Source organism: Sceloporus undulatus, chromosome 4 (assembly GCF_019175285.1).
Source record: "Sceloporus undulatus isolate JIND9_A2432 ecotype Alabama chromosome 4, SceUnd_v1.1, whole genome shotgun sequence".
Lineage (NCBI taxonomy): Eukaryota > Metazoa > Chordata > Lepidosauria > Squamata > Phrynosomatidae > Sceloporus > Sceloporus undulatus.
The window spans coordinates 95556234-95573971 of NC_056525.1; the positions used below are offsets into that span (position 1 = coordinate 95556234).

Below are 17738 nucleotides of genomic sequence, written 5' to 3' on the forward strand. Positions count from 1 at the left end.
TTGCAAGATGTTCATTTCAGTCTCACTTCTATTTTTGACTAATATTTACAATATCATTGTGAAGAAAGAAATGAAGGTTACAGTAAAAACAATGAGTCTTACAGGACCAATAAATTTATTAAGCCATAAGCATTCATGAACCAGGGTTCACTTCTTCAGATAAATGGAATGTTATTCTCAGATGACAAGTATATTATACAGATGGATGTAGAGTGAGAAAAATGTTAGCAATGAGGCCGTGGGAAGTGAAAGGCAAGAACAACAAACTGTGTTAATGACATCAGAATTAATCAGGAGCCCTGGTGGCGCAGTGGTTAAATGCCTGTACTGCAACCATTCACTCAAAAACCACAAGGTTGCGAGTACAAGACCAGCAAAAGGGCACAAGCTCGACTCAGGCTTGCATCCTTCCGAGGTCGCTAAAATGAGTACCCAGACTGTTGGGGGCAAATTAGCTTACTTGCTAATTAGCTTACTTGCTGTTCACCGCTATGATCATTGGAATAGCGGTATATAAATAAAACAAATTATTATTATTATTAAAATTCATCTCCCCATCCCTGTTTCCGAGTAAAAAATTCTGTTCTTCAAGCTGTTAATGAAAAAACAGAAATAAGCTGGAGCAAGACTCTGTCATTAGACTCTGATGTGGCTGATTGATCCAAGAATGTTGCACCTTATTGTTATTGCATGTCCTCATTTCTGACTTGTGGCAACCCTCAAGTGAACCTATCATGGGCTTTTTGGAGGGCAAGATGAGTTGAGAGAAAGTTTGCCAGTGCCTTCCTCTGAGGTTGAGGCTTATGGAAGCAGCAGCCAGAGTGGTCACTAGAACCTCAAGGTCAGACCACATAACACCTGTACTACAATCTTTACACTGGCTCCCAATTAGCTTCCGGGCCCAATGCAAAGTGTTGGTGTTATTACCTTTAAAGCCCTACATGGGCTTGGGCCCGAGTTACTTGAGGGAATGCCTCTCCCGATATAATCTGCCCCGCACTCTCCGAACGTCTGGGAAGAACTTATTTGAGCATCCCAAGGTGAGGTTAACATCTACTCACCAAAGAGCATTCTTGGCTATGGCCCCAACGCTTTGGAATAATCTTCCGGAAGAGCTCCGACTCATTTCTACCTTGGATGCCTTCAAAAAGGTGTTGAAAACTTACCTCTTCTGGCAAGCATACCCCCCTGATCTTTTATAGACCTGAGAAAAATGCTACCTCCCGATCAGGAGTCTACCTCAGGTTGTCAATGAGATTTTATATTGTATTAATTGTTTTTAGATAATACATGGTTTTATATTGTGATTTTATATAACTGTTATTAGAATTATCGTTGATTTGCATAATTTGACTGTAATCCTGCTTCGATCCGTCAGGAGAGGCAGGACAATATAAATAATAATAATAATAATAATAATTATTATTATTATTATTATTATTATTATTATTATTATTATTATTATTATTATTATGTGCTACTTACACTGAAACATTGCTTGGTCCAATATCTTAGTTGTGATTAAGAAGGTGCCCTGTGGGATCATGTTCTCCGTTGTCCTATATTCAGAATGAATGTCATACTTCCTTACTCAGCCATCATTTAGTGTCACATCTATATGGCTGCTAATTATAGTTGATTTTGTCCAGGGTTAGTTTGCACACTTGCAGGCAGTAATTCTAAGTCAATGTTAAAGGTGGTACCAGGAAGCAGACAGGAATTTGAATTGAAGGGAGAGTTGGAAGACCACTGTTCTCTTGTGCTAGGCTCCCAGGCCCATATTCTAGATTGCCTATTTAGTTATGAATGCAAATGTTTAAGTACGTAATGATTTCTTGCCTGACCCCCCCCCCCCACACACACACACTTTTCAAGTAGTAGCCACACTGAGTCTTGTTCAACTGGCAAGGAGGGTGCAGGAGAATGATGTTTTCACCTCCCTCCTGACAACAAGAAAGGCTGTGGCAAGGAATTGCAACAGCAGCTCTGCTTCTGATTGTTGCAGCCTTGCTTGTAGGCAAGGAAGGGGTGAAAGCATAATCTTCCTCTTCCCTGATTGCCAGCTGGTTTGAGAAGGCATTTATGATTGTGACAGTAGTGCCAGATCATGACTATGGAGTGTCAGTGAATACAGAACATTACAGATGCATTATTCCAGGTTACACATCTGTAACTGCAGTACAGAATGCCAGTCCTAATCTTTTAGCCATAGATAATTGCACTTGCCTATACAGACATTTTTATTAAATCTAACATTGTCTAACTTTAAAGAGAAAAAACTGCTTTGTATATTTTATATCCAGCTGTCAATTAGTTTCTGGGAAAGACACAAAGCACTGGTTGTTACCTTTAAAGCTCTACACATGGTGTGGGTCCAGGATACTTATGGGACCACCTTCTCCATATAATCCACCCATAAACTCAGGTCTTCTGGTGGGCATTTACTTCAGTCAGTTAGTACCAGACTGGCAATAATTAATCAGAAGATGTTTTCTTCGCTTGACCCCAAGTTGTGGAATGACTTCTGGAATGAAAAGATTGGACAACTGGATATGCTGTATGCATTTAAAACAGCATTAAAGACCAATCTCGTCCACTAGGCCTATCCAGATGTTTTTTAAACTATGCATTTTTGAATTATGAATTGATTGTTTTTGATTTGTATGTCTTTTAATTGATAGTATGTTTTTTAACTGATTATGTATTTTAATTGTTGTTTGTGTTTTTAATTGTGCTACGTGTCTATTTGTTGGTATATTTTAATCTGTTGTTCCCCTTCTCAGTCCAGAGAAGTAAGAAATGTTGTTGTTGTTGTTAGGTCTAAAAGCTGCAGAGGTTTCATCTCTTCCACCATCGATAATATGTGATGCCAAGGAGATCATAACTCTTATTTCTAAACAAATGTTGGTATGTAATAACATAGAATTCCAAGACTGTTAGTGTACCGTAATTGTTAGTCTTACATATTTTCCTAAACACATTTACTTGAAAATAAGCTGTGTTGAAATTTATTTTGTAATGTACAATATGCTTCATTCTTAGCACACTAAAGTACTGTATAGTACTGTATAGTACTGTATAAATAAATCAATAAATAAAATAATTGAAATTTGAAACCACAATTTAAGTTCAAACAATAAAAAATGTGCTAAATGAAAGTAAAAATCTGGTAAGGATATATATATATATATATATATATATATATATATATATATATATATATATATATGCTCATCTGGAGCTAGTGTGGTGTAACAGTTTGAACACTGAGCTACAACTATGGAGACCAGGGTTCAAAGCCCTGCTTAGCCATGGAAACCCACTGGATAATATCAGATGGACACTCTCTTACCTTAGAGGAACACAAAGACAAACCCCTATTGAACAAATCTTGCCAACAAAACTCTGCAATAGGTTTGCCTTAGGGTTGCCACAAGCTGGAAATGACTTGAAGGCAAGCAACAACACAAATACTCATCATCAGAGACCAGTGGCATCACTAACTATGGTGACACCGAGTGTGAAAGAATATGAAAAAACAATAAGGAAGGTTTTGTGAATAGGAAGAGTGATTTAATATGAGTTTTTACATTATAAAGGAAAAATCTGTAGTGGGGAGCACTCAGGAGTATATATCACTGTATGGGTCCTAGATCTTATCCCTTTAAGAAATAGCCACAGTATCTTGCACTAGCTGCTTCTGAGTTGTCTTCAGAAGGACAGAGTCACAGAGAGCTCATTGCAGTAATCCAAACATAAAATTATTAATACATCAACATATCCTGTCTACCTCAATCACAGGCTCCAATTGGCACATCAGTTGAGGCCAGTTCTGTCCCCGTGGAACCCAGGAGTAATATGGGAACTAGAAGAAGTGACATAATATACACCTTGTCATTTAGAAGGGTTGTAACAAGAAAAATAAATTCAATAATAATGTAGCCTTAAATTGACCCTCCATCATTACCTTTTTTCAGGGGGAAAAAAATCCCTCATTCAGTCCAAGCATTAATTTGGGTTTTAAATTACTTCATCTAGATGTTATGAAAATGATAACTAAAGCTGAGTCATTGGTATACTGATGTATTACCAAATTCTAAGACTACATCTATCTACTCAGTCTGAGAATTTGTTAGACATTGGGGTATGTAAGACACCACCAAACTTCTAGCATATTCTTTCAGCAGAGGCAGTCTTAGAAGAATGTGTATTGAGATGTTTATGGTTTTATCTTCCAAAAATGTCTTTAATCCAAGAAGAGATGTTCTTGTTGTGTGCCTTCAAGTCATTTCCACTTTATGGCAACCCTAAGCAAAACTGATCATGGGGTTTATTTATTAATTTCATTTATATGCCACCTTTCTTGACATGTTTCTTCAGAGGGGATATGCCATTGCCATCCTCTGAGGCTGAGACTTGCCCAATGTCACCCAGTGGGTTTACATGGCCAAGCTGGGATTTGATCCCTGATCTCCAGAGTCATAGTCCAACATTCAAACCACTACACCACACTTGCTCTCACAGAAGAGGTGTAACAAATTCATAATGATTTTAAAGAGTTTTGTATTGTAGGTGGACAACAGTGTTAGTAGACAACACAGACTGTAAATCAGTGTATGGTTTTATATATAAATATTAAGGAACAGTCCTATGTTTTGAAACAGTAAGCTTACGTATAACTAAAAGTAATGGTTGAATAGACAATGTTGTCGTCATGATGTGCTTAAGGACCACAGTAAAAATGATGAGGAAAACTCAGTATATACTGTCCAGTCTTTCCTTATAGCTTTAATGAAGGGCTTGGACAGCATTTGCTGGTGATGGCAGGCAAGTGTGAAGATGTATATAATTGTCCCCTGTAAATTCTTCACCAGCCTAGTTGTTTTCAAACTTCTTCAAGGAGAAATGTTTAAAGTTAAGATTTCGGAGTTAAGCAATCAGGGAGTATTTGCAAAGAAGGACCAAAATACCCCTCTTACCTACTCTTCTCTTCTTAAAACCCACAACCTCTCTCTCTGTTCCCTTTTGAATTGGCAAATTCATGGTTGCAGGCATGCATTTACTGAGATAACTTGTGCGTCATTCATAGTGGTTTATTCAATCAGCACAAGGGTATAAGTGAAAGAGTGAAAGTGTTGTGCCTGTTTACCTTAAGCAGTGAATATCTCAACAACTGAGATTTTAAATAACCTTTTAAATAACAGCAACAACAAAGAAATACTTCAGAAACATTAAAGGAGAGGGCTATATATCGTTTAGCAAACATGTTGGTTCAAACTGCTCGCAACTCTCGACTGGATCCAAACAGCTTGCAAATATACCTCAGAGGTCTAAAGAAAAAGTATGAGACTGATTGCCTTGCTTCTGAACAAGTACCCATGGAAGACCAACTGTAATTTATACCTCAGTGTGATGGACTTGCCAATAAAGATAAAGTTAGAGCCAGAAAATATTCTTGTCACATTCATGATAAGACTTTTAAAAACACGTTTTCTATTTTTGGAGCATTTTATTTTATTGTTTGTGCACTCTAATGCAAATACAGTCTTATTTAAATTGTAAACATTAACAAGAATGGTAAAATTCCAGGATTATGAAATTAGTTTTTTTTAAATTATAAAAACATTCATTTCTACAGCATCAAATATAAGATCCTCTCAGAGGTTTTATTTACAAAAAAACCTCAGTTGTTTATAAAATTATCTGTTATTCTAAAAAAATTCCATATGTCCAATTACAAGATTCAACTAAGGGGGGGAAATAGCAAAATGTTGAAATACTATGGAAACCAAAGTACTTTGTTTTTCCACAATGGAAAGAAAGAGGAGAAAGGGAGAGAAATGTTAGTTTCCTGTCCAATTCACTGAAGATATATAGATGCTTTGTTTATTGTTTGAATATGTAGATGTGCTAGCTAAATAAGTTTACTACTTTTTGTTTTTTACTGTTTTCTTATTCAGTGTACAACACTATAGTATTTATTTTCTTGCATTATTGGTAACAACATTGACATTTTACCTTGTGCAGCTAGAAATAAAATGGAAGCTTTGTGTAATATATTTGTTTAATCAGCTCAGATGTCATCATTCTGTATAAAACAGCTTTTACATTCCAGTGTTCAGAAAAGATTGATCTGTTCAATTCCTTTCCTCCACCACCACATTTTACATCACTGTTGCCTAACAATAGTAAGTAGGCTTCACCAATCGTTTATTTTATGGGATTTATTTTAAATATAAATAGAAGTGATTGTGTACATTGATATGAAGGTATTAAAAAGGTACTCAGATTAACAATATAAACCAGTTTTTCATGCAATGATTAATCAATATGCATAGTCTGCCAAGTAATGTTGGAGAACACGTATTCATCTGAGAAATTTCAAATATTACTAGACAACATGTAGACTTGTTAAGTGGAAACTATGACAATTAAGTAATGAATTTTATTTTTATGCCATCCATATGAAGACATTATCCATATCTTCATGTGATTGTACATTATCACTGGTGTTTACAAACATGCAACATATATTTCTCAACACACGTGTCTATTTTTGAGTTCTGATTCAAGTCTTCCTTTGTCTGTTGTAATCTCAAGGTTTACAGATATTCAAAAAAGCCTGTATTAAGGACACTTTAGTTTGTAGAACTCTTAGCACTCATAAATCAGCTGTGAGGACATGAGATGTTGACTGAGTGGGGAGGGAAAACCCACTCAAATTAGACGGGTAAGGGAATTTGTATTTATATAAATAGAGAAAGGTATAGAGGTCCATCTTTGTGACCTGAATAGCTGATTTATTTGTTCACACTGAGAATCTGCTTGTCCTAGTGATGGCAGTGACTGCTCCTCATATAAACCAGTGGAAAAAATAACAGTTTTAATGTTTTTAGGACCAAGCACTATTATGTCCACCTCTCCTCCACCATAAATCCAAAATTGAGGGAATGTTCTGCAAAAATAGCCCGGTGAGAACTGAGCATGTCCAGTGTGGAAAATGAAAACTTGCAAGGGTCGATGGGAGTTGCTCAAACCATGAGCAGAACTATGCCATGCTGCAACATTTTGTTGTATTTTCTGTTCTCATTTTGTTCTTTGCTTTTCTTACCTCCAAAGAAAATGTCTGGCCCAACAAATATCCAGAGCAGCCGTACCTGTCAATACCATGGCATTTCCTTCTGCTTTGCAACTTTTACGTCATGTTTATCTTAGCATGCTTAGATTTTAAAAAGAAACAGATGTTTTTCATAAAAATCTCTCCTTTTGCTCAGGAGTGACCTAATCTAAAGAGAGCTCATAGCAGTACCTGAGCCATGAGGTAAACCTGGGCTTTCCCCTTCATATTTTACAATTTAGATAGCATACATAACTGAATCAGAACAGAAGGTCATACCTTAGTCTGTTCCCCAGTTCTTCAGGTAACCTATTCACATGCCCTGGCCTATTTTGTGTGGAGAAAGGTGGCTGTGATCTAGATGGTAACACATTTTTGCAACACATTTCAACATCTCATGAAACTTTTCAGTTAACAAACATGCCAAGGAACTCATTGATATTTTTCTTACAGGAATTCATTAACTTTTTTGTTTGCAATAATACAGATAACATCTGTAGTATCTCAGAGCCATAATTTAAAGTAGAAAATGCATCAACTTTGTCTTCTGGGTGGGCTGCCACCAGTTAAACTTGCTGGTATTGTTTAGTAACTGCCTATTGTAATTTCTAAGGAAACGCCCTCCTCTACTCTCTCACCCATTCAGGCTTTAGTGTGAGCACAAACAGTTATGCCTGCTGGAATCTTGTAATTTTTTGACATTGTTTTCCTTGCTCCATTCTTTAGATCCTTTATTACATTCCCTAAGTTTTACCCTTGACTTATCCATGAGTCATATCAAAATCCATAATTTTGCCCCCTCCAAATCTGCCCTCAACTTATATATGAGGTCGACTGATAGTTGAGTATATACAATATATTTAGAAACTAGTGTCATAAATGGAATATTCTGACATTTTTCTACAGATTGTGATTATGCTTTCATTTTCTGTTATATTTCAGTGCAATCCAACATTTTACTTTTTAATAAAACATTATGTGTGGTGCTGACTTCCTGAATCCTCTTCTAGCCCTTTAGACTTTGAAGATGAAGCACTTAAATTAAAAAAAAAAAAACCTCATGCTGCAAACCTATGCATGCTTACTTGGATTCTATATTGTGTATTCTTCCATAGCAGGGCATTGGACTTAATGACCCTTGAGGTTTCTTCCAACTCTATGATTCTAAGTCCCATTGCATATTTTCGTTGTTTTCATAATGACATGTAAGCTGTAATTCTCTGCTTGCCATCCTCAAATCTTCTTGTCCCCATGATAAAACCCACTCTGAAACAACTTGCCAAGAAAACCTTAGGTTCATCATAAGTCAAAACTGTCTTGGAGGCACACAACAGCAACAGCAGCAACAACAACAACGAATGACTTACATTAGCAACTGGATTTCTCTTCTTATTCCTCAATCCTTTTCCTCCTCCTGAAGAATACAGATACAGATAAATTAGGTAAACACATAGAAAGTTAAAATGTAATTCTTAAAATATAATTAAAATTAATATAAATAATTAATTAAACTATAGCATTGAAACCATTTAAAGCATATCCATTAAAATTGATAAAAATCAGTGGAACACCAGACTATTGCATTAAGTGCCTAAAAGCTTATTAAACAGTGCTTTAATCTGCTGATGGAAAGCCAGCAAGGAGGGACTCTCCTTGGAAGAAAGTTGCAAGGCCTGGATACAGCCACTGAGAAGGCACTCTTCCATATTTCCATTGGTCATACCTGTGAGAGTAGTTGGAATGAAAGTACGGCCTCTCCTAAAGATCTTGGGATTTCTGACAGGCTCACATACAAAGATACCATCCTACAGAAAGTCTGGAACAAAACTATATATGGCTTTATATTACTTAACCAGGACTTTCAATAGATCTCAGAAACCCACTAGCAGCCAGTTGTGGTGTGTTCTACCAAAGAAAGCATATACTCCCTGTACCCAGTCACAATTAACAGTCTTGCAGGTCTTTGGATTAGCTGTAGGTTCAGAACACATTTCAAAGGAAGCCCCACACAGAGAATGTTACAGTCATCCTAAGTAATGTCACTGAGACATATGTTACCATGGTCCAATTAGATGTCTGCAGGAATGGTTGTAGTGCACTGGTTTTAACAATGCAAATGTATTCCTTGCCAGTGCTGAAATCTGAGTATCCAAGTTCAAAGCTGATTCCAGGACTACATCCAAGCTGGTGTCTTCAGGGGAAGTGTAATACTATCCAACACAAGCTCATTCCAAAATCATTTCTCTGCCTTTCAGATGATATGGATCACCTTACTTGTCTGTTCTAAGCTTTTTTTTCTCTTTCATTTAGTCCACTAATGTTGATAGACAATGGTTTACAATTAAAATAGCTTCCTTGGGTGTAGATGGAAAGGAAAAATGGAGTTGGGTGTCATCAACTCACTGATAGCACTGGAGCTCCAAAATCCAGACAGTGTTCCCCTTTGGTTTCATGCATGTGTTAAAGGGCTTGGGCCAGGGGCATGGGCAGAAGACAGACCCCAAAGTATTCCTGCTTAGCAGGGGGTTGGCCAATGGAAAATAAATCAAATAGGAATCCCCCAGCACCATTTAAAATATCATTTCTCAAAAAGAATGTCACCACTGTAGGACAACGTTGAAGTCCCATTCCAGTGAAGAGGTCAAGACAAGTCTACAGTCACCAAAGGGTCCAGCAGACCCAACAAAGGCACATTCCTTCTTCAGTTGCAAGTCTTGGTCATTCATCAAAGTGATCAAAGGCATCTCTGTTCCATGATCAGACCTGAAGCTATTTTTAAATGAATCTTTTTAATACAGTAATTAGTGTCATCTAGAAACCCCTGGAACTGAGATGTCCAGTACTTTGGCCAGAAAAAGAATATTGGTTATTGGTCAATAAAGATCCAATATAGTGGGATTTAGGGATGCCTTTTTCAGGAAATGTCTTACATCTGCTTTCTTGAGGTATGTTGGTATCCCATAGTGTCATAAAGAGGCATTAAGTATTTCTTTTACCCACTCAACCAGTAATACCCTGGCCTTTGTTATGAGCGTGGAGGTATGAGGATCTAACACATATTGTGACACTGACTTCTCCAAAGATCCTGTCCTTATCCTCAGGCTGTACAAGCTGGAAAGTATAGTATACATTAATACTGAACAATTAATAATTCATGTTACTGTTATGACATTTTGAACCTTGCCAGCCCAGCGTAATCTATTGTAGGCTATGTTTGGGTACTGTGATGTGCAGCCATGACTAAAGGGGAAATTAACTGTATAAAAACATTATTTCAAAATACAACAATAGCATGTACATTTCTATACCGCTTATCAGTGAACTCAGTACTCTCTAAGTGGTTTACAATCTGTAAGCCAATTGCCCCCAACAAACTGGGTACTCATTTTACCAACCTACAAAAGGATGGAAGGATGATTGAACCTTGGAGCCCTGGGATCAAACTCCCAACCTATGGCTGCAGTACCTGCAGTTAACCACTGCACCACCAGGGCTCCATTTTATATAATGTTTGTAGATATCAGGAGACAGTTGAGTTAGTACCTGAAGTAAAAAGAGAACATGATTTAGCCCAATTAGCAGGCAAAGGATATATAATGGTAATATTATAGGGACAGATTTGTAGATAGTAAAGGAAGGCAACAATACAATCAACTAGTACAGATACCTTTTCTAGAGTTCTATTTTGTCCTGACAGAGAGGTGGAAATTGGTTTCATGTAAATAGGTATAAACAAGCATGGTTAGGAGCAGACAAGAGTGAAATCAATGCACAAAGCAAACAAAGACTGAAAAGAGACACTGAGAACTGAAAGCAACACACTAGGTGGAAATAATGATATGGGGGGGGGGGACAAATTATTAGTCAAGTAAAGGAGAAAAAAGGCAATGAGTAGAAGGAGCATGTTTGGGTTGGATTGATTGATTTGTCTTTTGCCAGCAAGCACACTACAAAGAGAATACTAGTACAGCTGTGATGGAACAAACCTCTACTTCAAATCCTAGAAGGAGTCTAGCTTGAGACTCTGGGAGTTGTATTGTACTGCCTTGGTGTGTGGGGGGCAGCAAACCTATTAATAATTGTTTTTAATAAATGGGACCTAAGAAATATATGACTGGGTAGGGGTATCTGGGGCACCAAACAATGGTTTCCAAGCAATATGACTTACCCAGATTGTCTCCCATCCAGTCACTGACAAGACACAGATGTGTTTACCTTTCAGAAGGAGCTGCATCATGTTTCAGACTATATACTGGGATCTTTTCAAGAATACCATTAGGTTCAGATATCAGTAACTTAAACTTACTTGTTTCAATACATGTTTGAAATATCTGCCATCATAACATTCAACAGTGCTATTTTCTTAGAGAAAAAGAATGGTTTACTATTTGAATAATTGCACTGTTCAGAAATACAGCACATGCTTTCTATATCCCTTTTCCATTAGGAAAACCTGTGTTGGATCAGATCAAGTAGGGTTGCCAAACCTAAGGGCTGGCCCCAAGTCTCCAGTTTTCATAGGCCATCTCTTGGCTGTAGACAAGGGTGCAGATTCTCCAGTTGCATCAGGCAAGAGTAAAGAGCTGCATGCAAAGTCTCTACTGTAGGAAGCTGGTGCCCTCCTAGGTGGGATTGCTTGCTTGCAAAGACTCTTCATGGGCTCTATATATTTACTTTGGGCCTATACAGTCCGGCATTTTGTGCCAGCCTGTGGGCGGAGCCAGGGTGCAGCATCTTCACATTGGATGACCTAACCCTGCTTCCAGGGCACCATTTTGGTGCACACCCTGGTCCACACGGCATGTGCCATCATGGCATGACTCCAGCTCTGCATCCACATGATGCAGCACCGAAGGGGCATTATAAAGCCGTGCCGACATGGCTACGGCACCCCTTGGAGAACACAAAAAGGAGCTGCTTTTTGCGGTTCCTTTTTGCACTCTCCAGAGGCTGGATTGTGGCTGTGGCGTGAGGTTGCTGCGGCCTTGATTCAGTCAGTAAAGGGGTGGCTGTATGCCGCCCATCTGTATAGCCCCTTTGCTTCCTCCTTTCCCTCTAAGTTGTTGCAGTGTCAAGGGTCACTCTCTGCTCTTCCTTGCATCCATCTTCTAGCTAGAAGCAATTAGGCTAGATTAAATGTTCCTATGGATACTGTGGACTGCTAAAAAGGTAACTACATGACTCCTAGAGCAAATCAAGCCTGAACTCTCCCTAGAAGCCAAGATGACTAAACAGAGACTGTTGTACTTTGGACATATCATGAGACGGCAAGTCTCATTAGAAAATACAATAATGTTTGGTAAGGTAGAAGACAGTAGGAAAAGAGGAAGACTGCACTACAAATAGATAGACTCAATCAAGGAAACCAACAGACCTTATCAGTGCTGTTGATGATAGGGTGACTTAGAGGTCTCAGAATCATAGGATTGCCAAAGACTGAGGCTGACTTCACAGCAGTGAACAACAAAATGTTCATTACTGTATCTTCTTTCCCACAGTAAGAAGGAATAAGCCCCTCATGTCACTCTGAGCTACCTTTTCTGTCCTAATTTCAAAAAATAAAAAATAAATAAATAAAAAATAAAAATAAAAAATAGAGAAGGGTTTATTTTGTACATATGTGTTTCAGTTACAAGCTGTGAGCAACTGAGGTTGATACTTCATGCGTAGTGATTAATGATACTATCGGGGACCACCCTTAGGTCTCAGATTTTGATGCAGAAACTGCAGGGCCTGGGATGATCCTGAACTGGCAATCCTAGCTGAGAATTTTGTTTGTGCAATCACCAGCCAGATGTGCTATCGGGAACCCTAGCACAATAGCATGCCTCTTCCCTCTTGGATTCTCAAGGAACTGGTATTTAGAGGCATACTGCCTCTGACCATAGAAAACATTATGATTAGTAGCCATGGAAGGCCTTGTCCTCTGCTGTTCCAGTTCACACAATGTGATTTTTTGTGTTTCACTTTTGAGGAAATTTCAAGGTGACAGTGTTATAACCATTTAAAAAACTATGCATTATTAGCCATTCAAACAACCCAGGGTTCCTATAGTGAAGAGGAGAGAAGAAAAATTCCATTCTTTCTTCATTTTAATAGGGTTGTGACCATGAATTCAATGCCTCCTAAATAGATCAAACAAATCCCTGTCTTAAGTGATGACATGATGTGGCATTATGAGAACATGGCAATGAAACCTAATAACACCATCCTTCCCACTGACATTGGTATGTCCTTATTTGCTATTAAGCTGGTGCGTGACAGTGAATTGTCTTGTAATACTAAATTTAAGTGATGGTGTTATAAGCATGCAAAAGAATGTAAATTGTTTAGGATTATATTTAAAAGCCTAGAATTTCAATGGGCTTTTTATTCATCTCATTATTCCAAGCTTGCTTCTACTACAAATTACCAGGATAAGGAATATGTTCCATTTCTTTTTCTTCCAGCCAACTAAATTTATTAATCAGTATTTATTTTCCTGGCATAATACCATTTAAACTAATTTTCCTAGAGAAGCAGTCTACATTGCCATATTACACTAACCTTTAACTTGTTTACTGTAGATAGTAATGATGTGAATTTGCTTGTACTAACATCAACCTTATAAAAATATACAGTTGGTTCTCTGTATCCACGGATTCTGCATCCACCAATTCAGCCATCCACAGCTTGAAAATATCCCCCTTCCCCATTCCAAAAGCCAGTCTTGATTTTGCCATTTTATATAAGGGACGCCATTTTGCAATAATATTGTAAATAATGGGGCTTGAGCATCTACTGATTGTTATATCCACAGTGGGGTTCTGGAACCAAACCCCAGTGGATACCAAGGGTCCATTGTATAGTTCCTTTTAATAATATTTTTATATCTTTATACCAGAGGTGGTTAAAGAGTGGCCCACCCCTCAAGGAGTTCAAGCGTATTCCCCCAAGTCCCTCTTTTACAGAGGGTGAAGGTGCTGCACCAAAGCCCTTGGGGACCAGTGGTGTCCCCAGACCCTTCTTGTAATTTTTTAAAACAAAGAAGTGACTGAACGCTCCCACAAGGATCCTAGGAGCCATGGGGGCAATTTTGCTTTATACTAGAGACCTCTGGAGGACCTTTTCCAGTAAACCAGGAGTGACTTCCAGTCACTTTCTGGTTAAGAAAAATGCCACTCTTCTTAAAACATGCCAAAGGGGCTCCAAAATATGACATAGTTGCTTCCCATGACCCCTAGAAGACACAATAAGATTTCCTTCATTTTAAATTTTTTGACAAAATTGTTTTTGCAGAGACCTGGGAGGAGGTACTGCTCCCTTAGGTATGACAGGTGGACTGAATAACCCTTGGACCTGGGGTAGTTGCCCACCCTGCCTTACACACTTATAACTGTAATCTCACAGTTATAACTGAGTTATAACTGTAATCTCACAATAATGCCTAACAAACAGAGGTAGTAATATTTTATCAATACATTATCATAACTTGTTTTTGCACCTGGGATAGCTGCCCACCCTGCCTTATACTGCCTAACAGCAACCTCATAATAGTTTTTCTATATTATATATAGGTATAATGATACATTAAAAAGACATTATCATAACTTTATACCACAACTTTCACATTTCACAGTTCATTAGAGCGTCCTAATGAACTCCTTTGATTTAGATGGGACCTCTGTTTTCAAGAATGTGATCTGTCTATAAATTCTATCCAGTTCTTGGCAGTGTTGTTCATAATCACTATTATTATCCTTTGCCTACCCACACTTTTTTCAAGTACTGTATTGCATCTGTTTTCAAGAGCCACATCACATGGGCAAGTAGACATACCCTTGCAATTCTGGAGGTATTGTGATCACAATGGTTGCATGTAACTCTGTGTGCCTCATTCCTGTTCCCAGTTCCATTGCTCTTCATGGTCATGAACTCATATGGTCGTATGTGATCACATGGAGAACAATCTGTCCATTGCCATGTGCAGGCCAATCAAAAAAAGGAAGTAGTATTGGGGAAATGAGACTTATCCAAGCCAGGCTGAGAACACCAGAGATGTATGCTCATGATACATTATCTTCATAAATCAGGCAGCTTGAATACATACATTTCCAAAAGGAAAGCCATACTATTTTTTTTTTTGTACTGAACAACAGCAAAGAGTCTTGTGGCATCTTAAAGACTGATATATCTTATTTGCCATAAGGTATGTGTACTATAGCTCATTTCAGCCCATTTTTTGTGACTTGAATGGGACAAAGTCTTTTCATGATAATACACATGTCAATTGGCTCATCTAAAACAAGGATGTTTGTGTAACCTTCCAACTATTGTTTATTAATGTCCACAAAGTATTTGTACTTTTTGCATTTCACTTCTCTCAGAACTCCAATCCATACAAGCATGTTTATAATGATCTGCCAATTTAGGCAATGTTCTATAGTTCTGATGAAAACTTTTTGTTGATTTGATTGTATAATACTTGGCCATTTCATTTGAGTGTTTTTTTTTAAATATATGGTTGGTTTCAGCCCCTTTGTAGCCCCCCAAATGTCATCTGCAATGCCAGTGTTCACTCTGTGTTAAATGCTGTGCATACTATCCCAAAGTAATTATGAGAATGCAGTGATTCATCAACAGGTGCTTCATGTGTGGCATTCCTTGTGCACAAAATTCTCAGCCCAACTGAGAATCTCTGTGCAGAAGTTTTTATGTAATATGCATGAAAATCCCCTTTAATAAATTTGGGCATATGTATGATATTTAATATTAAAATGTAAGTGACATAGGTATGTAAAGCATTAGCCTCACAAAGAAATATCACTGTTTTATTAAGAATATCAATGCCTAACTTGCATGATTACAAAACTGACTTCCAGTATTTTTTAAAATTGATCTAAAGAAATAAAATGAGTTTTTTCTTCATTTTTGCTTCCCTTCTCAGTGCTTAAAAATAAGCCACGACAAAGTGTAATCAGTTAGGCCTAAGTTTTTCATGGTTATGGATGGAAAAGCATAGATATACCTAGGTTCACCTTATAAAGGAAAAATGATGCTTTATGAAAGTTGAAAATTTGGCCTGCTTCACACATATAAAGTTGTCTTCTTATTGTCTAGAATTGTGCCTGTCTCTTAAAAAAAAGAATAGCCTTGACAAATGCTATCCATGTTCTTTTTGTTTACAAGGATACAATTATCTAAGAGACAAACAATTTCATTAACATCTCCTGTTACAAAAGAAATACATTATTTTTGACAGAGAATCCATTCAATGTGCCATGTGCCCAATGAGGTCATAAAAATTGCAAGGTCACCAAACAATGAAAAATTGACTGTCCCAGTTGCCTTTTAAAAATGCATTCAAATAGCAGTAGTCAGAAGGCATGTTAATCAAATTTTAATGTCTTTGTCCTTCAAATATATTTTAAAGCTGTCTTGAGATGTAATAACAGGATCGAAAGCATTCAGAAATAACACATAGAGATGTAATTGTGGTGGAATATTCTCATGAGTAATCATGCAACATACTGGCTAACTACTGAAAGGAACTAATCCCGTGCAAAGTAAGTTCTGCATGACTATGATGTGAGCTGACCATTCCTAAAGTGATTATTGGAACATAATAGAGGGATGTACCATAACTACTTGCAGTGCCATGCCCAAAAGTTCCATTAAGAGTTCAATGCTAGATATGTCTACGCAGAAGTAAGTCCCTGTTGATTTTGAAGACTTTCTCCCACATACGTCTTCATAATTCTTTGATAAGGGCCATGGTGCAGCTCTTTCTTATCAACCTTCTCTCAGGAGAAGCAATACTGTTGACTTTGTTTTAGGGAATGACTGAATTACACAATCATGTTTTATGTAAAGACATGTCATAACCACCTGCTTTAAGAGGAAGTTATTTACTGCTTGTTGGCATAAATCACTAATTTCTTTAATCCAAAATAAATTATGTTGAAATTTTAATTCTGCTGAAATCAGTTCCCTAGGTAAACATAGTGGTGCTTAAGCTGCATGTCCCAATGCTTTTGAACCAGGCTTAGTATACGTGGGAAAGGCAATTGTTTTATATTTGCATTTTGCTACTTTAGCCTTTTATTGCAATATTGCCTTGGATCCAAAAAGCCTGTTGTCCATTACATCTGTGGCATGAGTCCATAATGCCTAAATTAACATGTTTTTATTTTTCAAAATTGTGTTGTAAAATGCAACTACTGACATGTTTCTGGAAGATGTATTTGTAGAGTACAGCACAGGCATCCTATTACAAAAATATGAAACTGCTTGGTAAAAAGGAAGCTAATAGAAAAAGAGGAAAACCACATTGCAAATGGTTAGCCTCAACCAAAGAAACCAGAACCCTGAGCTGGGCAAGTCTTGAACAGGCCAATGAATTACCAGCATTTTGAGAGGTTTTTCATTCATAGGCTGACGTTACCTTGATAGCAAATAACAGCAGCAACAACAGCAATATCAACCACATTACAAAGTAGAGTTGAAAGGTACACCTCTGATATTGGGACAAGAAAACTAATTTAAAAGCAATAAACATACAAAAATGAACTCTGTTTCATCTAAGACAGACATCCCCTGGCATTCTTCACCATTGGCTGATGGGAGCTGCAGTCTGTATTTG

General features: G+C 37.5%; 1 protein-coding gene across 1 annotated transcript in view; it reads left to right on the plus strand.

Annotated features, from left to right (window-relative positions):
• The window catches only part of MSH4 (mutS homolog 4), a 61885-nt gene extending 55830 nt beyond the window's left edge, over positions 1 to 6055 (plus strand). The window contains exons 19-20 of the mRNA XM_042466199.1: positions 2819 to 2907; positions 5205 to 6055. Coding sequence (XP_042322133.1) covers positions 2819 to 2907; positions 5205 to 5396 — 281 coding nt within the window. The 3' untranslated portion in view covers positions 5397 to 6055. The remainder of the gene's footprint in view (positions 1 to 2818; positions 2908 to 5204) is intronic.
• The last annotated feature ends 11683 nt before the right edge of the window (positions 6056 to 17738 follow it).